Raw genomic sequence first — 24,477 nt, 5'->3', positions numbered from 1 at the left:
CGTGTAGAAGCCAAATTTTTTATGTGTCCGTAATGTCACTGAATTGGATCGTAGCTAAAAATTTGAGGACAAATAAATCTCAAAAGATAATAAAACATATAAATCTCTGGCATTTTCCTCTATTTTTTTTTTATTCAGAGTAAACATGCAGTCCAGTCTCCGTTTATTGTTTGAAGAATAAATTTATTTTAAAATTTTTTTATTAGTGATAATTAAGTGGAGAAGAAACATTATTAAAAATAATATCACAAAAAGAACAAATAATAACAATACTAAATTTTTCAAAAAGAAAAAATAACATTGCACAAAACATTAGAAAAAGAAGGTGATGTGTTGGTATATTGTTATCAATGTTAATGGTGGTAGAAGAAGTAACGGTGAGGATGAAATATGATTACATAATTAAAAATAGTATAGTAGAAGTAAAAATTATAGGGAAAAATTGATTTTTTAAATTTTTGACAAATATATTTTTGACAAAATTTAAATATAAAAGGTCTCTGACTTTAACAAACGGATGATAATTTAGTTCTTTCGTCTATTTTCTTTTCATACATTAAACGGAATTGGTTCACGTGGCTGAAACGATATCCAGGTGTCCGTTACGGTGCCACGCTGGAAGGGGAATAAAGTTCGAAGGACAAATAAGTCCTTGACGTTATTTTGCAAATAAAGTTTAAAAGACAAATAGGTCCTTGAAAATTTAGTTCATTATACTTCTATTATGCTTCTATTGTGAGAATTTAGTTTATAAAATTATACTTGTATTTTGAAATCTAGTTAACTTGTTATATTCTACAATTTAAATTATTTGTATTAAAATTGCAGAAATTGGGTTTGTTCTGTTTCTACTTTTTTCTTAAATTGCATTAATTCAGTTTTAGTGCATTTGTGTATTATATTAGAATTTGTTAAATTGCATTAGTTCAATTTTCATCATATCAGTGACATTAGTTAGCATCAGTTCATTTGTGCATCAAGTTAGCATTAGTTCATTTGTGCATCATTCATGTATTAAGTTAGCATTAGTGCATTTGTGTATTATATTAGAACTAATATTTTTATCCATAATAACATTACGAGAATATTTTTTTTAAATTATAGTTCACTTTGTTCTAACAGTATAAATTATGCATGACACAAAAGATTTATAAAATCAAACTACTTTTACAAAAAAATCGTAAGTTGACAAAAGTCTCTGGCTAAGAAGACCAAGATATCTACAGATAAAAAATTAAATAATAAGATTTTTAGTTATTATTTTTATATGAAAAGTCTAATTTTTTATTAATAATTAATTTTAACATTTCGTTATCTAAAATTTAAAATAATTTAATGTGTATACTTTTATATTTAAAATATTTTAATTGTAAAAAATATCAAATGACATATTTTGATTTGTCAAATTACTAATATAAAATATAATTATATATAGAGTAAAAATAGTAAAGAGAAATAGAAAAATAGAGAGAGATAGATGAGAAAATTTAGGAAATGAGTTTATTAATTTTGAAAAGAATATTTGCTCTCAATTTTAATAAGAATGTCATGTGACACGTTTGATTATTAAATTAGATAGTAATATATGATACATATAGAAGCATCGTGAACTAAATTTTCAAAGACCTATTTGTTCTTCGAATTTTATTTGCAAAATGACGTCAATGACTTATTTGTCCTTCGAACTTTATTTCCCTTCCAGCATGCCACCATAAGGGACACATGGACACCATTTCAGCCACATCAATCAATTTCATTTGGTATATGAGAGGCAAATAGGCGAAAAAACTAAATTGTCCTCCGTTTGTTAAAGTCAGAGACTTTTTTTGTATTTAAATTTTATCAAAAATTTAAAAAAGTCAACTACCTATTTTTTTCCCAAAATTATAATGCTAATGATGATAAAAAAGACATTGATAATAATAATAGAAGTTGATCCTGATATACAAAGAATTTTATAAAATTTAAAATTCTCGCAAATTACAAATAAAAATTTTATATTTTTTATTATTATTTAATAATTTTTTAGCAAAAAATTATATTATTTCAAAATAATTTTATTAAGGATCAAATTTTTTTTAGACAAAAATTACTTTGTCGTTCGAAAAAATTAAGAGAGTGTTTACTATTTCATTCACCAGGCCACCACCATTTATATTTCTTTTAGAACTTTATCTTCTTGTCCTGTCTTGAAAAGAATTAATGATGGTTATCTATTTTAATCGGTCTAATAGAATTTAATTCTTTATTTTAAAATTCTAATCCAAAATAGTTATTTATTTATTTTTTTTTAACTAGGTAACATTAATCTTTTCCACCAAACATAGTATATATTTAAAAAAATCCACGTGTTTAGCCGGTGCATTTGCGATGCCGAATTTCCTCATCCCATGTGATTACTCTAAAATAATTCTACTTAATCCCCTAACTAATTTAATAATAATCTACTTAACCATATAAAATCTTATCTCGTTAGTTGTCAATCTGATCTGAATATCTGATAATATTGTTTATAGGTGGAAACTCGTAATCCTTGTTGGTCATTGATTAACACACTATTATCTGTTTTAGGAAACTCCGTTTTAGGAAACTCCGTAAACAGCTTCCCAGAATAAGCACATTTTCATTGACCACATTAATTCTCCAACGCTAGTATAATTATCAATTAGTTTCTTATTTTGAAAATGAAAGAGGTGCTGACTAAGGGAGGGAGTATCTTGGTTTACTTTCTTATTTTTACTATTTATTTTACAATATATAAACAAAAACAAAAATAAATTAAATAACTCATTAATCTTTCTCTTAATTAAGTTTATTATAACAAATATTAGTTAATTATTTAAAAATGAAATTTTAGGGTAATAGATTTTTCCAGACACTGAAATAAACTATTTTTTAAATGTTTTGATCTGCATAAAATAAAATTCTTATATACAGTAATCCAAACAAATAAGTGTTTGAACCAAACTCAACATTTTTTTTGGGAATAAATATTGATGAAAATAAAGTAACATGTGCAATGTCTATGAAGATAAAAATACTAATTTTAAAATCTTAAAAGAAAAAAACGTTATTATTGACAAGACACATACAGTTGAGTAGTTGACATGCATGGGCGTATGGCGAACTTATCCAAATGAATGGACACCATAATATGCCACTTCACCCCTTTTCATTTTCAACTATATGTTATGGTTGTGTCTAATAATGATAAAATAATTGGAGAGTTAATATTTAAAATAGTTTTTGAGTTTATAGTCGAATTTTAGTGTTATTTTTTAATTTAAATTTATTCTAAATTTATTTCTAAATCTAATAATAGTCGTCCATAAATTTATAGTCAAATTTTAGTATTGTCTTTGAATTTAAAACCGTTTTAAATTTGTCTTTAAACTTAATAACGGTTATCTATGAGATACTTTCTCACGATAAAATAATGTAATTTGATAAAAGTCACGCTAAACTAGTAAAATTTTGCACCTAAATAAAACAAAAACGATATTATTTAGGATATTTTCAAAAGTTTAAACAAGCAGGAATTAAAATCTTAAAAATATCATAAAAAATATAATTTCTATTATGTTTGGATGTCAAAAATAAAACAGCAATATCTTATCAGTATAACTAGCTTTTTATCCAATCACATCATTATTTCATCACCAAAAGATATCTAAAAAATAACTATTATTAAATTCAAAACAAATTTAAAACAATTTTAAATTTAAAAATAATATTAAAATTAGACTACAAAAAACCATTTTAAGTATTATCTCATCATTTTATAATCTTCCCCCTTATTGGTTCGTCACAGTTAAAAATAAATAATGTTTATAGGCTTATAGCACTGAGTATTGTGGGATCCCAGAATTTTTTATTGGGCAGGTGGGTGGTGGTCTTGCTCGTTGGGTCGCATCCCGATTATTCCAGATGGAGTACTCAACATATATAAGGAAAATAATGTTACATTTATTAATTAATTAACATAGGTATCTTTTACTTTACATTGATACAATCATACAACTGTTTTTTCACCTTTTGATATTCTCATTCGCAAACTTATATATTCAATAATTTTAGGTCATTTAAATAAGTAATAATAATCACTATTATTTTAACTATATATTTAATTTATATTTTTCAAACATATTTTAAACTTTTAATAAATTTTTTGTATAATGTAAATTTTACATAAATTTATAACAATGCCATTTTTATATAAAATTATCGAGAGTATCTCCTATATCAGAAAGTTTTAAACAATCAATAATAATAAGGTACCACAAAAGTGCAACCCCATCGCATCACATGGACTTGCAGTATCCCTGTATATATTGCATAAAAAAAATCAACAATATTTACCCAAATTAAGAATACGAGAATGATCCTAATAAGCAAGTTACGGTGATGCAATGGTAATAAAAGGAAAGAAGACAAGGATCAATAATTATGTTACATCTTTGGGAGACCTGCTATATATCCCTATATAGATGGTCAAGGGATGAATAATGAACCATATCTGGCCCCATACGTGATTTCTGCTATCAATTCAAGCTCCTTTCATGTTACCAATTCTGCCACCTCATTAGTTATATAATGTCCAATTTAAATCTCGCTCTATATATACAGTAATTTATTAATTAATAATAAAATTTTAAATAAAATTTAAATTTATGACGAATTAATTTTTAGTCTATCAAACTAAAAATATTATAGATAACAAATAAAGTTATTAATCATATTGTAAATACAAGATACAATTCTTCAAGCACATGTTATACAATATATATAAATAAAAAAGGAAGTTAGGTATATATATTTTTATGGATAGTGATAAGAAATTCAAAATAGAGAAGGAAAATAGGTGAGATATATATATTAGTAAGGAGTTTCAATAATGTGTATTGACAAAAATTATTTTTTGATTTCCTATTATTTTAAAACCATAAAATATCTTTTAAACTATTGTAAACACATAATTTTTATATGATATTGTATTAAAATTATGTTAAATATGTTACATATTTAGTTTTAGAATAAAAATACACTCAAAAGAGATATATGATTAGTCCCGACACCGTCCACAAATAATTTCTTAATTACCAAGTTTTCCAAAAACAAAATACATAAAAAAAGAACACCAAAAATACAAGAGATATTTTAAAAAAGGAAAATGGTTTCAATGTTATTTTCTATTTTATTAAGTTGAATCTGTTATACTTTTGAGATCTGCGTATAATCACACAAGCATAATGTGCTGCCAACTGCTATTTATATAAAACTGTAATAATGTAATAATACTAATGAAGTTTATTGAGGATATTAGTATAAAAATCTCATTATTATTAAGAAAAAAAATTCTAAACGTTTCTGACAATTATTTAAAAAAATAAATGAGATTTTTAATAAAAAAATTCAATTTGGTTTTTAATTTTTTTTTTTGTACACAGTTAATCATTTCAAAAAAAAATTTACTTTAAAGTTTAAATTTTATTTTAAAGAGTAAAATGTGATCTCTTAGTTTCCTATTATTGATTTCATAGGTGAGACTAAGAATAAATATGAAAGAAAAATTATTGTAGAAGATCATACTTTACTCTCTAAAGTGAAATTTAAACTTAAAAGATCAAAATCCAATTGTCAGAGAGATCGGATGAGATATTCACTCAATTATTAATGAATTAATTGTATTTATAGAGAAATATAAATAAATGTAAATGTAAATGTAAATGCCCGCCAGCAGCGCCAGAGGCTCGAAGTCTACAATGAGGTCCTTCGCCGCCTCAAGGATTCCGGCGTCTCCGAAGCTATGCAGCCTGGCTTCGACGATCAGCTCTGGAACCACTTCAACCGCCTCCCCGCACGGTTCTCCATCCTCTCTCTCTCTCTCAACGTCGTCACGTTTATCATGTTCATATATACGCATAATTCTTCGTCGTTTAATCTGAATCTTATTTCGCTCTTACTGTGTATCTGAGGTTTTGGCAGTAGATTGATTTCAGCGGAATTAACTGTTGATGATTTCATTTCGATTTTTATTTGTTGTTATGTTTGAATAAATCCTTGTGTACGGAGGATAAACCCGTGGCTTACTTAAATTCTGGTGTTTTTGTCGTTTTGTTAATGTGATATTGTTGATTAGGTCTGCGATTTGACGAGGAGATGCGTGGTGTTAAATGCAGGTACGCGCTGGATGTGAATGTTGAGAGAGCCGCGGATGTTCTTATGCACAAGAGATTGCTGCATTTGGCTCACGATCCTGTTAATAGGCCTGCAATTGAAGTTCGCTTAGTACAGGTTTAGCTCAACTCTGTTACTCTCAGCTTTGTTCTTCATTTTTCCTCATGAATTCACGCTTTAGTGGTGTTATTTAGTCTAGAGTCAGGCATTGCATGTGAATCAGTTTTTAGCCTTTGTCTGTCTGATGAATTTCTTGGCTCACATGCAGCACCGAAACAGTTTGGTATATAGTCATGGTTTGATCATGCTATATTCTTTTATAAGATTTGATGCTGGTATAGTTTGGGTGAAGCATGTATGTTTAGAAATCATATTCAGGTTCCCATTATAATGCTTTGTTAGAGTTTGATCCTGTGAGCTCTTGCTTGTAACCTGTGTAAAATTAGGAAAGGACTGTTTGGATAGTCACATCCAGATGCGTTTCTGATCTATATGTGATTTGAAGTTGACTTGATTACTTTCGGTATTAGGCCTATTGGTCAGAGGGTGTAAAGCTGAAAGCAGAAGAGAAAAAGTAAAAGAAATGATGATTTCATATGTAGAATATTCAATTCATCATCATGAATAAGTTTGTGCTTCAAACTGCAAATGCTTCCAATTTTAACTTATGGGCCATACATGGTTAACGGTTTTAGTTGCCATTAGCTTATTGCCACTTATATGTTGGCTCACTTTGAATTTCAACATGTATCCATGTAGCATTGTTGATCGTTGTTTCAAGCCATAAATGTGTCAGCCTCTTCCTTTGAATGTTTTTTTTCTTGTTTTTATTTTTCCCTGCAAGCTAGTCTACTTCTCAGGTTGACTTGCCTAAGGATTATTTCTTGCCAAGCTATGAAGATGTAATGTTCATAACTCTGAATTTGTAATATTGTACCTTTTTCGTTTTATTCAATTGTGTTCATGCCTTGAGTCTCATTTTTTTATATTTTGAGTGGTATTATTTGTTCCAATCATCTCATTCCATAAGGTATTATCATTTGGGGACTGGAATCTTGGTGCAGGTTCCTCCTGTAACTGATGCAAACTCAGCTTATACTGTCCAGTCGGATGCAATTGAAAATGAATCATATCAAAGCTCCCCAAAGTACTCTAGCGGACAGAGGTATTATTTCATCCTTTCGTTTTTGGGATTTCATAAAGTTTTGCTATACTTTTTGCTATCCTCTTCAGTACTCTTGATTATTCTATTTATTTTGGTTTGATGCCTGTGATCAGCAGCCTTATTTTTTTTTTAATTATTTTGTTTTTAGTATACATCCACCTCCTGCTTTTGGTTCTTCTCCTAATCTTGAAGCACTGGCTCTTGAAGCAAGTAATCCTGAAGAAATGGATGAGGAACATTCTGTACATGCCAGTGCAAAATATTCACGGTAAACTTTCTATTGCAATTTTTTTCTAGGCCTAAGCTTGGAAATTTTATTTGAACCATGACTTAGAATATAGGTCACATATGTTTTTCTTTACAATTCACGGTAAATTTTAATTTGTGTCTTAGTCTGGTAATGACGCTTGCATTTTTTTTCCCGTTGGAAATCATATACAATACAATTTTAAGAATTATCAACCAAAGATGCCTGGGTAAATTGTATGATGTGTAAAAGAGCATCTATAAAATTGAGATGATTTATGAAATTTCTAGTCCTTAGATTGAATTTTGAATTAGTTTATTTATTTGATATATTGAACTTCTGTGTCATCCAAAATGATGTAGGCCCATGCATGAAATCACCTTCTCAACTGATGACAAACCAAAGCTTCTCAGTCAGGTAAATAAGAACTTTTCTATTCAAACATCCCCGTTCATATATGCATATAAATTCCTACTCAGTTAATTAAGATAAAGTTAGAACCTGCATGACAATGAGAGTACCTCACAAGTCTGGTTCCCTCTGCAGTTAACTGCTTTGCTTGCTGAGATTGGACTGAACATCCAAGAGGCCCATGCCTTTTCCACAACTGATGGCTACTCGTTAGATGTGTTTGTTGTTGATGGATGGCCCTATGATGTATGTATCTAGATAATAATTTACATCAATTTCTTGGGTGAACTTGTGCATTAAAAAATGAGCAAAATTTTCTGAACTTTATTGTTGTTGATCAATATATTTATTTTGAAAGGCATAATATTCCAATCCAATTTCATCTAAACATTGTTCCAGCAACCATAGTAGCTCAAAGCAGCATCTTTCATATTCTGTAATCTCTTAATACTTTATTGTGTGATTCTATATGCTATTACTCATTCATGTTGTTACTGGTTTAGATTACTAGAGATTATATACTTATATTCATACAACTTTGCTTGATGAATTTGTATTTTAATAGGAAACAGAGAAGCTTAAAACAGCGTTGGAAAAGGAGGTCATAAAGATTGAGGTAAATGTGACACGTAATTATGTATATAAATACTGCTACAGTCAATTTCACTAGTTTTATTAATTGAAGTTTTGCCTGATCACTGCTTTCAGAGGAGGTCAATGTCGAGTAGGCAATCAGTATCTTCTGTTGGCGAAGATGAAGAAGCAAGGATGAAAAGTGAATCTGATCAGTTGAATATACCTAACGATGGGACAGATGTTTGGGAGATAGATCCCAAGCATTTGAAAATTGGAACTCAAATTGCGTCTGGGTCATATGGTGAACTGTGAGTACATAAATTATGGATTTCCTTTTTTTAATAGTTCAGATGTAGATATTCTTACTAGGTGTTGCTATGGTTTCAATTTCATCTAATCAGCTCTACTATTAAACCAGATTTAAAGGTATATATTGTAGCCAGGAAGTAGCCATTAAAATTCTCAAGCCTGAGCATGTAAATTCAGATTTGCAGAGAGAGTTTGTGCAGGAAGTGTACATCATGAGGTTTGCTCCATTAAATTTGTTCATTCTGATCATCCGAAGTCTATCTACTGTTTCATTGAGAGAGTCTTTTTGCATGTCCAAACTTGATCATGAAAATTTAGTTGTCCTAGAAAATTACTGTGAAGAAAGTAGAGGTTTAAAAAAAATTTGTCTCCTCATATATCATTCTATGATTGCAAACTTTAGAATTCTTCTGTCTCCGATACTTTTTGTTTTGAACCTTGATAACTATTATGAAGACACCTGTTAATAGAACACTCCCTTTCCATTTTCTCATTAAAGTTGGGTACATCTGCTGAGCATTTCCAAAATTATGATAGTATAATTCTTTTGCCCATGATTATAATTCACCACCTTTAGATGTGAAGTTTGTGACAATTCCATTACTGGATTTCTGTATTTCATTTTGACTGTTTGGTGACGGAATGTGCTTAGGATCAGTGTTTTTTTTTTTCCTGGTAAAATTGGGTGGAAAACAAGAAAGTCAATGCAAATAATAAGTGGAATTTTACCAAAATGAATGTTACAATTAACTTGTGCACCCTCCATATGGAAGTTCCAAAAGTAATAATTACCTTTGGCTTATTCTCTATTTACTTGGTGTTTGGGGACAGAACATGTGTACTCTCGACCATTATAGTTTTCTGTTGTTTATTTAACCAAATGGCTTATGTACGTATTATACTCTCTGCTGCTACTTGCAGAAAGGTTCGACACAAAAATGTTGTACAATTTATAGGAGCTTGTACCAAGCCCCCACGCTTATGCATAGTTACAGGTGAAATCAAATGAATTCCATTTTTCTGTGGAATAATTGATTAGATGTAATGTCATTTATATTTTTAGTAATTGTCAACCATACTCACTGTTGTTTCTTCCTCAAATTTCAGAATTTATGTCCGGTGGTAGTGTGTATGACTACTTACATAAGCGGAAGGGTAGTTTCAAATTTCCTACCTTGCTCAAAGTTGCAATTGATGTTGCCAAAGGAATGAACTACTTGCACCAGCATGAGATAATCCATAGAGATTTGAAAGCTGCCAATCTTTTGATGGATGAAAATGGTGTACGATGTTTCGTTCAACCTGCTTTTTGTGTGTGTTCTTCTTAATTCTATTCCATTGGCTTTTCAACAAGAAAGATTCTTGGATGAACATAAGTCTAGTATTACATATTTAGACACATTCGTAAAAATAGTCAGTGAAGTTGTACAAGTAAATTTATCTTAAATAAAGTTAAATGAACCCACTTTTAATGTGAGTTTTAGACGGGTGTTTATACAAGAATCTCTTTTTCTGCTCTTTCTCATGTTAGACCTTGACTTTCGCCTAATATAGGGTTGGCATACAGAAGTGTAAGTCACATAGATATTGCATTGCAGATTGTAAAAGTTGCTGATTTTGGGGTTGCTAGAGTTAAAGCTCAGTCAGGAGTTATGACAGCAGAAACTGGAACGTATCGGTGGATGGCTCCAGAAGTAAGATAATTTCCTCATAGTACTTTATTTTAATATTTCATAATATTATTAGGTTCATGTAGATGTAGTTTGCAGGATCTTATTGGGCTTTTATTTTTTTGGGTGGCGAAGTATTAGCCTTTTCAACTATTATTTGTTTACTTGTAAAGTTTTTATTGTCCTCTATTCCAGAAAAAAAGATGTTATGCTGCTGATGGGTTTTTAATTTGTATCTCATATAATTGGTTATTAGATAAATGTATTCTTGACCAAAAACGAAGCCTACATAAATGCATTCGACCCAAAAAATAAAAAAAGAAACTACATATATGAATCTCATTGTAACAGTGTTTTTGGTTTGAATTTATGTTACCATCTGTGATCCAAGAAAAAAATAAAAGAATTTATGTTACCATCTTTCTACAAAGTTATACACTGCCAACATTTTTGTTTAGTTAAATTTTCTTGATGTTTTTGGCATGATAGGAAAAGGATGCCGAAGAAATAACCATCATCATCGAGTTATTGGTAGAAAATTTTCCTTAATTAAGAATGTAAAATTATAGTCCTAATTCCTTTGTCAAATATATGTATAATCCTGTATTACTGTAACTTGACGTTGCTGTATAATGAGTCTAAGATCAAAAAGGAGAATTTCAGGGATCAGACTCTGATTGGACCAATGTTCATTAAAAAAATAACAGTTCTAAATTCTAACTAGCAACTAATATGTTGTATCGATTTCATTTCTTTTTAAAAATTTCTTTTGGTAATTAAATGGAAGATATTATCCATCTTGCCAAAAACTTCTCTTACCTTGACTCCTCCTTTGCATTGAAGGTTATAGAACACAAGCCGTACGATCACAAGGCTGATGTATTTAGTTTTGGAATTGTTTTATGGGAGTTGCTTACTGGAAAGGTATTTCTTATTTCTTCAACCTTATAACTTTTAGGTTATTGCTCCTCATATAAATTTGTATTTTTTTAATTTGCTTTTTATTTTTCTTTTCTTGTTAGCTTCCCTACGAATATTTGACACCTCTACAAGCAGCAATAGGAGTGGTTCAAAAGGTAATTTTCTTAGCTAAAGTTAAACTACCTGTCAAAAGATAAAATTCCCTAAGTGGCTTTATATTAATATATGATTGACTAGTAATGCATATCTTGTATAGATAGTAGTAAGGTAGCAGTATTATCTTCACTAAATTACCATTTTTACTCACAAAAGAGTAGAATGCTAACAATTCTAACAGTCTAAAATTTAGATAGGTTTTGATTGACAAAATTATCCAACCTTTCAGATAGGTAGATGGTGTTAAAAAACACGCAGAAGAAGAAAAAAAGGTATATTTAGAAAGAAAATAATTACTCAAATGAAATCAACACCTGATGGTTAGATAATTATGTCAACCGAGACTTATTTTGTATGGATATGTTATTTTAAATATTAAATGGTTAAAATTATCAGCGTTTTCATATTTAATGTATAGAAAATTAGAAATAGTAAATTATACTATTATCTTTTACGGAAACTTTGGAAGAATTTCAGGGTTTACGACCAACCATCCCCAAGAACACACATCCAAACTTTGTTGAGCTTCTTGAGAGGTCTTGGCAGCAAGATCCTACATTGAGACCCGATTTTGCAGAAATCATTGAGATCTTGCAGCAGTTAGCTAAGGAGGTATAACTAGCTTGCTTTATTTGGTTAATTTCTATTTTCTTAAAGCATTAGGAATACTCAATCTTTTAGTAAATTTTCATTTCTATTTTCTCTTTAATTACCCCTATATTCTCTGATGATATCGTATTACCGTAATTCTTACACTTTGGTTGTATGTGAAACAAGGTTGGGGATGAAGGAGAGGAGCGGCGCAAGGATAAAACGGGAGGATTTCTGTCTGTTCTTAGAAGAGGTCATCACTGACAATTGACAAACATCATCAATTTTATTATTGTTTATCGATGATGTCCATAACATGCTCATCATATAGCTTAGCATTATAAGCACAAATTAAAGCTAGCTGGGGGTTAATATTTCCCATTTATTTTTTAAAATTTTACGTTGATGACATGTACAGTTTTTCTTCATATTTTCTGATCGCTTCATGGTAGATTAAGCATATCGAAAACGTTTAGTCAGTAGTTACGTTATTCATCAAGTCTTTTCTTTTTACTTCGGTACTTGTTAGTTTATATCTTTAAGTAGGCGACCCATTAGCAGCATAAGTTATATTTATTTTTATTAATGTAATAACTTATATTTATTTTTAATATTTTATAGTTTAACTAGCTATGGAAATATTTGATTTAATACTTATATATATTTCATTATTAATGATACAAATATTATAATTTATAAAGGATGTTATAGTGTCACGAGGTACTCGTGTAATTGGGGAATTATGTGGAAGTAGATTGTGACGCTTATATAGTTGTCTGTCTTTATTCATTGGCCGAACATCGATTATTGTTGCGTGTTTACGTGATGTCTAAGCACCATCCATTATTTACGTTGAAAATGACAATTATATATAAAATATAAAATAAGAATGTGATATTTTCTGTCTAAAAAATCAACATAGACTATCTGAGACCATTCGCGCTCCTGAAAAGCGGTGATAATCGGGTGGGTAGCAGGATTTTGTCCTATCCACCCTCGTTTTACCCTATAATAATCTTCATATAATCCGCATATAATTTGTACTGTTTCTATAATTTGTAGATTGGTAAAAAATTAACTGTAACTTTCTCTTGTGAGTATTTATTTCGTCTCTATAATTATTAAGATCTAACTCATAAAATTAAATTTTAAAATTTATATAATTATAATTATATACATAATATAAATAAAAATTGTGAAGCCTTAGCAGGGTATATTTCCAAGATATCCACGAAACATTTACCTGTATATAAAAAGACAGGATGAACCCACAATTGAATTCATTCATGTCATGACTAATACAAAGTCAGATCTTTAAAAAAAATAATTAAAACAAAAAAAGTTAGATTTTTCCTCCTATATTTGTGAAACAGCCAGATGTTTCCTAATCGACAGTGATTTTAATTGGGCATTTTAGCGAATATTATGGCATTCTTTTTGTCCCGTCTCTACTTCTTAATTGTCGTCTTCTCAGTGTTCCCCACATCAACATGTAATGTCCATCTGTTGCAAATATTAAATTGCCAGATGTTTTGACAATTCTTTCCTTGTCTTTTAACATGCATTGGTATTTAAACATTCAAAGTTGACTGTTTTATTGACGAAAAAAACCAATAATTTGGATGTCATATAAAAATAATGAGAATGAACACTAAATATGATGGTTATTACTTATTACATAGTACGTAAAAAAAATAAAAAATGTTATTCTTACATTAAAATTAGTCATTAATATATTTGTATATAAATCTATATGTAATTTAATTTATTTTTAATGTATATTTATATTTTAAATTTTTAATATATTTTTTATATTAATAATTAATTTTAATGGTTAATTTTGATTATTGACGAAAAGTAGAATTTGATAGCCTATATATTTTATTCCACATCATTACATCAATAATAATCTGCATCGATATAAAGCTAACAAAGACGAATAAAATTACCTGAGAGTTGGAAATCGTGTTAACATAGTTTCATGTTTTGTTTCAAATGTAGAAATTAAAATTTCAAAGCACACTGGTTAAGACACACGCACACACATACATATATATATTCTAGGAAGCAAGATGGTTTCAGAAAAAATCAGCCAAATGTTTCTGAGTGAATTTAAAATTTTTAAATGGATGGTACTTATATTAAGCATTAGGATGTTTTTTTTTTGTAAATTAGATGATTTTGAATTAATTTTTTAATTTATGATGTTTGAGACATTTAGAAAGGGAAAAAGGGTGAAGAGACGGAAAAGATTCACGTTGCAATAATACTGAAGGTATCTTAATTCCCTAATTTAAATGTGGGAAATTTATGTGTTGGTTGTAAATTTTTTTTCATATACAAAATATCAACCTGCGTAGAGAACAATCCACTAAATTTCAGGATTTGTTGCCAGCAAATCGATTGCATTATTTATAATTATATAGTGCCCTGTTTATCTAGTGGATTAGTTAATGAACGAGTGTGACAAATTATATATGAATCTTCTAAAGCAGCCTTGAATTTATTGGGGTCACTAATTTCATAAGCCGTTTTCTTTCATTAACTTTACAGGTCACAGATACTTAAAATTAAGTATTGTTAATCTTACGTAATAATCAAAGACAAAGCAATTAAACAAGCATGGACTTGTAGCCATTTCACATTCTGAAAATAAAATACTACGTAATGGAACTTAGCGGCGAAAATGACGCAAAATCAGACAATTGCTAATTCCTTATTCGTCAGCCTCACCACCATTGACTTGAAAGCAAAACTTAATTACATCAACTTAGATACGCATACTCTTGCTGTTGCTAGCTAATTAATTAACAAAACAATTATTCCTATCCCTTTCTGATTAGACTTTAAATTTGTCATTTTCCACATCCTTAAACTATTTCCAATCATATTATATCTTTGTTTGGACGTTATTATTTTGTTAAAAAAAAATTAATAAAAATTTTTTTTAGCGTATTTAACAAATTTTTAGTAGTAAAAATAAAAATACTAAAAAAAATTAAAAAAATATATTTTTTTTAGAAGTTGTAATTTATATTTTTTTTTCTTAGAAAAAAGATATTTTTCATGTAATAAATAAACAAAAAGTACTTTTATATTGTTATACCCAAACATAATTGATAAATAAAAAAATCCTTTTACATGAGATATCTAAACATAAAATTACTTTTACTTTTCCATAATATCTTTTAAAAAAAGATAACTAAAAAAAAATATTTTCTTAAAAACTCACCCAAACAAACTCTATCTATTGTTTCATACAATTTTGATTATGTATTTTACTTTTTAACATATATTATATACAAATAATTAATTTAATAACAGTTTTTTTGTGTTCACGTAATATAATTATAAAATAAAATAATATACTATCATTGTTACATTCTCATCTATCCTTAGCTTAGGCGTTTTGTTTTGCTTCAATTGAGGCCACAAGCAAGAATGAATGGCTAAAGTAGGTTATAGATTTTTTCTTTTTTTTGATTGGTTACGCTAATTTAGATTACGAGTTCTAGCTGTATTTAATTGTTCATGCATGGCTTCAAGCTGTGCTTATTAGCAAGTTGAAGTGGGGCTTCGCTTTTTGAAGTTGTATCATTCATAGTTCACAGTTCACACATGATAATAATGCAACTTGTATACAGCTATATATGATTATGATATTACCTAACCATAACAAAGGTTGAGACAAACAAAATTGGATTGAACCACTTAATTCACTTGTCACTTAAAGTAAATATTCTAAATTTTTCAGGATACTCTATAAGAGTTAAAAGTCTTTTTTGTTTTTATACCCAAACAAATTTTACTAAGTTCAATAAGAATTTTTAATAAAATTTGTAAATAAATATTAAAAAGAGATTCTTCAATTTTAATGTAAAATATGCATTTTACCCATAACTGAAGCTAGCTACCTCAACAAGCAAACTAACTAATACGTGTAAAAATGGAAATTAACTTATTAATATAATACTTTCTTTTTATATATAACTAGTGTATAATTTGTCTATTAATCTATCTTTATATTTTTTTCTTGAAATTATTTTATTATTTTAATTTTATTTCAAAAAATTTTTATTTTCGCCAAATATATTCTAACAGTTCATTCTTTAAAATACTTAAAGATAAATTCAACAATAACTTTACAAAAATAACTCTTAACAAAAATAAGCCAAATATAAAATTTTATCACAGAGCCTTAATTGTCATGATGAATTAATTTTTTTTAAATTTAATTATTAAAAATACATTTATTGCAAATAAATAAATTTTAAAATAAGATTAAAATAAGAGTAAACTATAATTTTTACCTACAAAAATTAAAAATACTGACAAATCTACCCATAAAGAAAAAAGAAATTATCATTTGTACCTATAAAACATGGGTTCCATACAACAAAATTATCTAAACACTAAAAAATCACATAAAAATTCCAAATTACACTTATCATTATCGTTTTCAACTTTTCATTGAATTCAGAACAGAATGCTACCACCTAATGTCCCTACAACAAATTAATTGCCAAACTCAAACAGGTCATGTGGGGAATTGAACGAATTGAGCAATCCTCACCTAAGCCATACTCTGAGAGACATGGGTGATATTGTTCTGTGTCAGCTCTATTTCGACGAGACAGACGCTAGCTACGGCAGTTGCTCTGAAGGTTCGGCAATTGAGAAGCTGATGATGATGGTGACGTCACCGGTAGCTCGTTGGAGTAGAAGAGAGAGTGAGAACAGGGGCTGAGTTAGGTTCAGTGGAGGAGGTGTGAGACTGGTGAGTAGTTCGTTGGCGGTGGTCTGGACCGAGAGAAAGAACGACTGGGACGATGAAGGTGGCTCGGATTCGTCGCAGATGGTGGAGACGACAGTGGTTCGTGGAGATTCTGGCGGCTGGAAGTGCGGACGTTAATGATGGTAGGGTTGTGATGGTGGTTTGGAGGTCTCTGGTTCTTGAAGAGGCAAGAAGAAGGGGAAGAAGAGGAGAAGGATAAGTGAATTAGGATTTTGTGGTTTAAAACATATGTAGAGAGAGAGAGAGAGAGAGCCGCAGTTTTGGTTCGCAAAGGGGACCGCGGTGATGGCGGCTGGCGCGGTGGCCCGTCGGTGACACTAGTTCAGTGATGAGGAGAAGGTAGCCATGGTAAGTGAGGGTGGTTGGCGATGAAGAGAGGAGAGGCGGGGCACTACGGCTCTAGCGTTGCTGGCGACAACGAAATAGGGGCTGGTACGAAGATCCTCTAGTCGGTGAGGGCGAGATAAGGAAGGAAAGAAGGAGGGGTGGCCACGGTGGAAGGAGGACGGGCGGTGGCCGCTGAAGCTAGAAGCTGCTGGAACGAAAACAGAAGCCGCGACATTTGTCACGGAGGAAGAGAGGTGGTTCACGGCCGAAAAGATTGTTGCTAGGATTGTTTGAAAATCAATTGATTATTGGTGAGAGATAGAGAGTGAGATTAGTGGTGGTGGTGGTGGTAAGGTGATGAGCAGATAACGATGATTGAGTGATTAGTGGGGAAGGGAAAGATGATACGGATGATGATAAGGGTAATTTAGTATTTTTATGTGATTTTTTTTAGTGTTTGAATAATTTTGTTGTATGGAACTCATATTTTATGGGTACAAATAGTAATTTCTTTTTTTTTTATAGGTAGATTTGTTTGTATTTTCAACTTTCGTAGATAAAAATGGTAGTCTAATCTTAAAATAAAATAAACCTAAAAATATATTTTTAAAATTTTTGACGAATTTAAAAAAAAACTTACTCTAAAATATTAACCACTTACCTGCATCTGTTTACAGAGATAGGACACTAAAATAGGGACGTAGAGACACAAAATTATGTTTGATAAAAGAGACATGAATAAAGACAATGTGTCCAAAAACATTAAATTAGTATATTTTATGTTCATCCTGACAGGACACAGAAACACTAATAAAAAATACAACTTATTTTTTATTTTTTTTATTATTCTTATAAATTTTTTATAATTATATTTTTTGTTTCAATTTTTTAATAAAAAATAAGAATATATTAGATTTTTATAATTTATTCTAATTTATCACTAAATAAAATATAAAAATATAAAATTTTATATTTATATTATTTATACTGTCGTTAGAAATAAACACTAGCATACTACATTACTACGTCTTAGAGTAACTGACCAAGTTTAAGTGTTTAACTAGTTACCTTCATTAATTATTATTATCGTTATATAATTTCCCGAATCCCGATTGCCGAGAATAAAGGGAAGGCATGGGCGAATAGCCATGTGCACCATACTTAAAATAAATAAATATTAAATAATAAAAGAAAAAAAGGACATATGAAAAAAAAAAAAAACAGAAAATTGTTCCTAGCTATGGGCCATGCTTCATGGGTAGCAAAGATTTTGTTTTGGACACGTAACTTGTTAAAGCAACAGAAAGTAAACAAAAACAGAAAAAATGTACCTCCCACACTAAAATCTTACACTGATCCACTCTCTAACCCTAAATAGACGGAAAGATGCTCATGCAATGCAATATATAATCATAAAGTTAATCACTTTCTTACCCCACATCATAGGAACACATAGTTTATAGTTGATTCCAGAAAGGACCACAGCATTTCTTTATTATAATAGCAACACCACCGGCACCACCGTCACCACCACCACACTACCACCTTCTTTACTCTCTTCTCTTCTCTCTAGCATTTTCATTTTCATTAATATTATTCAAAAGTTCGAAAACATCATAATCGCACCCTACTTTTTCTCTCCACACTTGTGATCACTGTACACGCGTCAATGCTGTGACCAGAAAGAAAGACCTTTACTTATTTTTTTTGGTTTGAAATCTCTGACCCCAAAAAATTAATAACACATCATCATCATCGGCATTTTGATTTTTAATTTTGTTGGTAAGCAAACACCAACTTTTTTCCACCACCATCTCATAGTTGGTGCCTTTTTTTAACTAAAAATTCGATCTTTATCGCAAAGGGACCCCGATCCTGATGCAATCTATCCGAAAATCGTTCAAGTCCTATGCTTCCTACAACAAACGTTCTAGAAGGTTTGCCGCGTCGGGAGGACCCGATTCTAGCCACGAGCACCTTCCAATCCTTCAAGACCAGGAATCTCATCATCATCATCGTCACCAACACCACCATTCTGACCCTCCTCCGTTATCCTCCATGGCCGGCGACTACGTCGTCAAGATCAATGACGGCGGCGATCCTGCCGGAGGAAACAAGATTTGGAGGGGTTCCAGCTACGAGTTCTGGCCCGAAGATGGAAGTTCCGGCGACAATGCCGATGCCAAAGAGGTGAGCTTTGATTTCCGCCAATCTGGTGCGCCGCCGGTGCCGGAGGAGGACCCGCCGTCGCAGCTGATCGGAAGCTTCCTGCGCAAACAGATAGCTTCTGGTGAGATCTCGTTGGACATGGACATGGAGATGGAGGAGCTTCAGCGCAACTACGATGCCGGTGCAAGTACCGCCGCTGCCGCAGGAGGGAAGCTTTCGCCGGTGGAGGAGTCGCCGACGACGAGCATGAACAACCGCGTATCCAAGGAGCTCAAGGTTTCGTTCGAGGAACCCGCGCCACCGAATTTGATGGCTGATATGCCTAATAGCTCCGATGCCATCAGAAGAAGACACAGCAGGGACTTGCCGTCCATTGGAGATTTCCATCGGCCGCCGCATCCGCCGCACCAGAGCAGGGAATTGCCGTCTCGGAGTGGCCATAGCGGTGATGGCGAGGTTGTGAGGTGCACCTCTAACGGTTCCATAGAGAGAACTCTTTCCATGCAGAGCAGAAAATCAACATTGTTGAAGACTAAAACCCGGTCCAGGTTGCTGGACCCACCAGAAGAACCAGAAAGAACATCGGGTCGGATTGCCAAGTCGGGTCAGTTGTTCTCAGGGTTGCTTGGGAAGAAGAGTGGTGGTGATGACGATGATGAAGATGATCCATTTTTGGAAGAGGATCTTCCTGATAAGTATAAAAAATCTCACTTTAGTATATGGGTTTTGCTTGAATGGTTGGGGTTGATTTTGATAATTGCTGCATTGATTACAACTCTGAGTGTTCCTTTCTTAAGGGAGAAGAATCTTTGGCAGCTGAAGCTGTGGAAATGGGAGGTTATGATTCTTGTGTTGATATGTGGAAGGTTGGTATCTGGTTGGCTTATCAGAGTAGCTGTGTTCTGCATTGAGAGAAACTTCCTTTTGAGGAAGAGGGTTCTGTATTTTGTGTATGGTGTGAAGCATGCTGTTCAGAATTGTGTTTGGTTAGGGCTTGTTTTGATAGCTTGGCACTTCTTGTTTGATCAGAAAGTTCAGAGAGAGGTTCATAGTAATTTTCTTGAGTATATTACCAAGTTTTTGGTGTGCTTGTTGGTTGGTACTCTGGTTTGGTTGGTGAAAACCCTTATGGTTAAGGTTCTGGCCTCTAGTTTCCATGTTAGCACATATTTTGATAGGATTCAAGAGTCACTGTTTAATCAGTTTGTTATTGAGACACTCTCCGGGCCGCCTTTGGTCGAACTTCAGCGATATGAGGATGAGGAGCAAAGGATTCTTGAAGATGTCGAGAAGCTACAGAAAGCCGGAGTTACCATACCTCCTGACCTGAGGGCTACTGCCTTCGCGACCAACAAGAGTGGGAAGTTGAGGAGTGGGATGCTCCAGAAAAGCCCCAGGATGGTAAGTGGACGGTTCTCGAGACCTCTCTCTAAGAAGTCAGAAGATGGGAATAGTGGGATAACTATTGATCACCTGCATAAGCTGAATCCGAACAATGTCTCGGCTTGGAATATGAAAAGGCTGATCAATATGGTTCGGCATGGAGCTCTAACTACATTGGATGAACAGATACTTAACTCGACCAATGATGATGAGAATGCCACAGAGATTAGAAGTGAAAATCAGGCAAAAGGAGCAGCCAAGAAAATTTTTCAGAATGTTGCTTGTGGTAGCAGGTTGACCAATAATCTTTTACTTCGCACTGGGTTGCCTCTTTTTGTGCATTCATAATCTCTAACTTTTGATATGAAGTTTCAATAATGTTAATCTTGTTCTCATTCAGAATCTTTATTCGCTATAGTTATTTACCATACAGTTTCTATATTTTAGATTCATTAAACTGGTAATAGAATGTGCAAAAGTAGGATCATATCTGTGCTGATTGTATATTTCTATATGATTTATCTGGTGTTTAACATACAATTTGGGTTTGCTACATGCGGTAGTTGACATATCTTCTGTTAAATGAAGATTCGGTCACTGTTTATAAATCCTTTCTGCATGTTATCTTATCACTTTCTTTTCTTGTAGGTTCATATACAAGAAGGACTTACAGCGATTTATGCAAGAAGATGAAGTTGTGAAAACCTTGAGTCTCTTTGAAGGTGCATCCGAGACCGGAAGAATAAGCAAAGCATCCTTGAAGAACTGGGTGGTAAGAGTTAAATAACATTTGAAAGCTTAATTTAAACAATTTGGGTGAACATATTCACCTTACAACTCGTCTCTCTCTGGTATTGTTTACCAGTTAGAGGCAGAATTTGGATAGCGGTTGCTGGTTGCATTCTTCACATTCTCAATAATATGATTACATGACATTATTTACCTAGACATTTCAACTTTAAATACTATATCAACAGAACTTGGTAAAATTTCAGATATCCATAGGCTCACTAGTGATTGGATGTTGATTTAACCTATAACATATATATTGCTGATGTTTCCTCTGTTTGTTTTCAATGTTTTTACATACTTTCAGAAGGTTGTGTCATGAATAAATTTCGACAGAGATCATAGTCAATCTTTTATTGGTGTTTGGTTTCTTTTGATGTATACATCCAAGTATTAATTGGTTTACTTCTACAGTATTCACACCAATATATTGCCTTTTAATTATCCAGGTCAATGCCTTTAGAGAGAGGAGAGCACTCGCCTTGACATTGAATGATACGAAAACGGCGGTGAACAAGCTTCATCGAATGCTTAATTTCTTAGTTGCAATTATTATCCTAGTTATCTTTCTCTTGATAATGGGAATTGCCACCTCCAAATTTCTCCTCTTCGTGAGCTCACAGCTTGTCTTGGTTGCATTCATATTTGGAAATACCTGCAAGACCATATTTGAAGCCATTATTTTCTTATTTGTAATGCACCCGTTTGACGTTGGAGACAGATGCGAAATTGAAGGGGTCCAGGTAAAGATCATCCCTCTATTGAGTTTTTCGCTTTCTTCTTTCATGAAAGCGTGGCCTAATTGTATCTTCCCATTTTTCGCTCGCTAATTTCAGATGGTTGTGGAAGAAATGAACATATTGAACACCATATTTCTGAGATATGATAATTTAAAGGTAATGATCCCTAACAGTGTCCTTGCTACAAAGGCCATAAACAACTTCTACCGCAGTCCTGACATGGGAGATTCTGTTGAATTCCTTATTCATGTGTCTACACCAATGGAAAAGTTTACTCAAATGAAACACAGAATACAGAGGTATCTTCTCATAAATTATTTCCTTGAGTTGTGTATGTTTTCTTACTATTGTAATTGTATATCTGATTGACTAAAACTTGGGAATTCTATGATGCAGTTACATTGATAACAAGAAGGAGCACTGGTATCCATCACCATTTATAGTCTTCAAGGATTGTGAACTCTTAAACATGGTTCGAATTGCGGTTTGGCCAACGCACAGGATGAACTTCCAAGACATGGGAGAGAGATTCATAAGGAGGTCATTGTTGATCGACGAGATGATCAAGATTTTCCGGGAGCTTGACATACAGTACCGGCTGCAGCCGCTCGATATTAGTATTAGAAGCATGCCTACCACTTCTGAGCGTCTTCCACCAAGTTGGTCAACAATCACAAGTTGAGTAGAAGGAAGAATCAGAGATATGGCATCATCTCTTGTTGTACTTCAATACCATTATCTGCTATACAAGATAAAGTGTTAGTTGTAATCAGGGTAAAATTTTGTGTATAGTTTTCTTCTCTTTGTTGTTAGATTAGTTGGTTGTGTTGTAAGATTAGACTGTAATTCATAAAAGCTGAGTTCATCCAATCTGGAATGGCACATACATGCCTTTTCTCATGCTGATTAAGATTTGTATTATTATCACTTGCTTTACTTCTTTTCCTTGTAGTTCAGACATATCAGCATCATGATACATGACATATTGACATTCCTATTCTGCTCCAAATTTATAGCTTCTTTGATGCGACTCTTAAACCTACCTAACCTACCCATGAATGTCAGACACAGCCACTCCAAATCTTCAATATCTCCTCAATAACATGGACCACCAAAGCATGAACCTCAAAACCAACCTATTGCTCCACATACCAGAAATGATGAAACAACCCTCAAAGGAAAGAGGTACAGAAGGGTAAGCTACACCATGCCTACTATGCTTAGTGGTTACCTCAGTGGCACAGTTGCAAAAAACTCATAAATAAGCCAGCATTCATAGTTCAAGGCAGCTTAGGCAGGTGTAAAATATGCATAGTAGAAGCTCTCTTATTATTATTATTGAAATATAAATGAGTTCTTATGTATTAAAAACTAATAAAAAGAAAAAAAAAGAAAAAAAAAAGGGAGTAGCTTTGGAATCCAAATTGGTAAGTGGTTGCATAATTGTATCTTTATGAATCACAAAATCTGGTGAATTCACACTATTGAATCTAATAAGAGAACAACTGCTGCGAAGCTACAAGTGGAAGCTTAGACTTGATAGGTATTAATTACTATGAATAAGAACAAAATTCCTCACAATTTAACCATGGATTCGTTAAAAGACGAAAGAAACCCTAATTGGAAATGTACTCCATTGACTGAAGATGGAGCACATCAATTTAGCAAGCCAGTTGGTAGAAGAGTATAAGAATAATGTGCAAGACATTGAAGTTACCGATGCTGACGGAAACACTGCGTTCTGTATGGCTGCCATTTCAGGCAATGGTGGAATTGCTAAGATTCTACTCTGCAAGAATCCAAGAATAAAGGTATACTTCCAATTCAGTGTGTGGTTTAAGGCGCCACATCAACTTCATCTTTGCTTTTTGCTATTTCAATTCCCATAAAAATTGCATATTTATTTTTTGTTTTAGGGTCGGTTTGAATTAATTTTGAAACAAATATTTATTTTTGTTTCTTTCTTTTTTAATTAACAAAAATTATTTTATATTTGAATAATTTTTTAAAAAGAGTATTTAAATATTAGAGTATTTACCCATTTTGATCTC

General features: G+C 31.9%; 2 protein-coding genes across 3 annotated transcripts; both read left to right on the top strand.

The window, feature by feature from the left end:
- Positions 1-5,729: 5,729 nt before the first annotated feature.
- Positions 5,730-12,926, top strand: LOC107467507 (serine/threonine-protein kinase STY46; the record flags this gene model as incomplete). 2 transcript variants are annotated; one of them, XM_052254823.1, is given in 16 exon segments in its annotated part: positions 5,730-5,862; positions 6,180-6,294; positions 7,242-7,342; positions 7,491-7,610; positions 7,952-8,006; positions 8,136-8,246; positions 8,566-8,616; positions 8,709-8,884; positions 8,995-9,102; positions 9,807-9,880; positions 9,993-10,168; positions 10,484-10,579; positions 11,399-11,479; positions 11,578-11,631; positions 12,110-12,244; positions 12,410-12,926. In XM_052254823.1, coding segments are annotated over 16 exon segments (1,664 nt in total), but the record flags the coding sequence as incomplete, so codon positions are not given.
- A 5,833-nt stretch (positions 12,927-18,759) lies between these two features.
- On the top strand, positions 18,760-23,353 carry LOC107467462 (mechanosensitive ion channel protein 6). Its single transcript, XM_016086567.3, has 5 exons — positions 18,760-21,190; positions 21,546-21,669; positions 22,136-22,429; positions 22,523-22,725; positions 22,823-23,353. Exons 1-5 carry the CDS (start codon positions 19,224-19,226, stop codon positions 23,106-23,108), a joined length of 2,874 nt encoding a protein of 957 aa, XP_015942053.1. The 5' UTR covers positions 18,760-19,223; the 3' UTR covers positions 23,109-23,353.
- Positions 23,354-24,477: the final 1,124 nt, after the last annotated feature.

Source organism: Arachis duranensis, chromosome 9 (genome assembly GCF_000817695.3).
Source record: "Arachis duranensis cultivar V14167 chromosome 9, aradu.V14167.gnm2.J7QH, whole genome shotgun sequence".
Lineage (NCBI taxonomy): Eukaryota > Viridiplantae > Streptophyta > Magnoliopsida > Fabales > Fabaceae > Arachis > Arachis duranensis.
The sequence above is the reverse complement of the archived record's forward strand: the minus strand, read 5'-3'. Positions and strand labels throughout refer to the sequence as shown.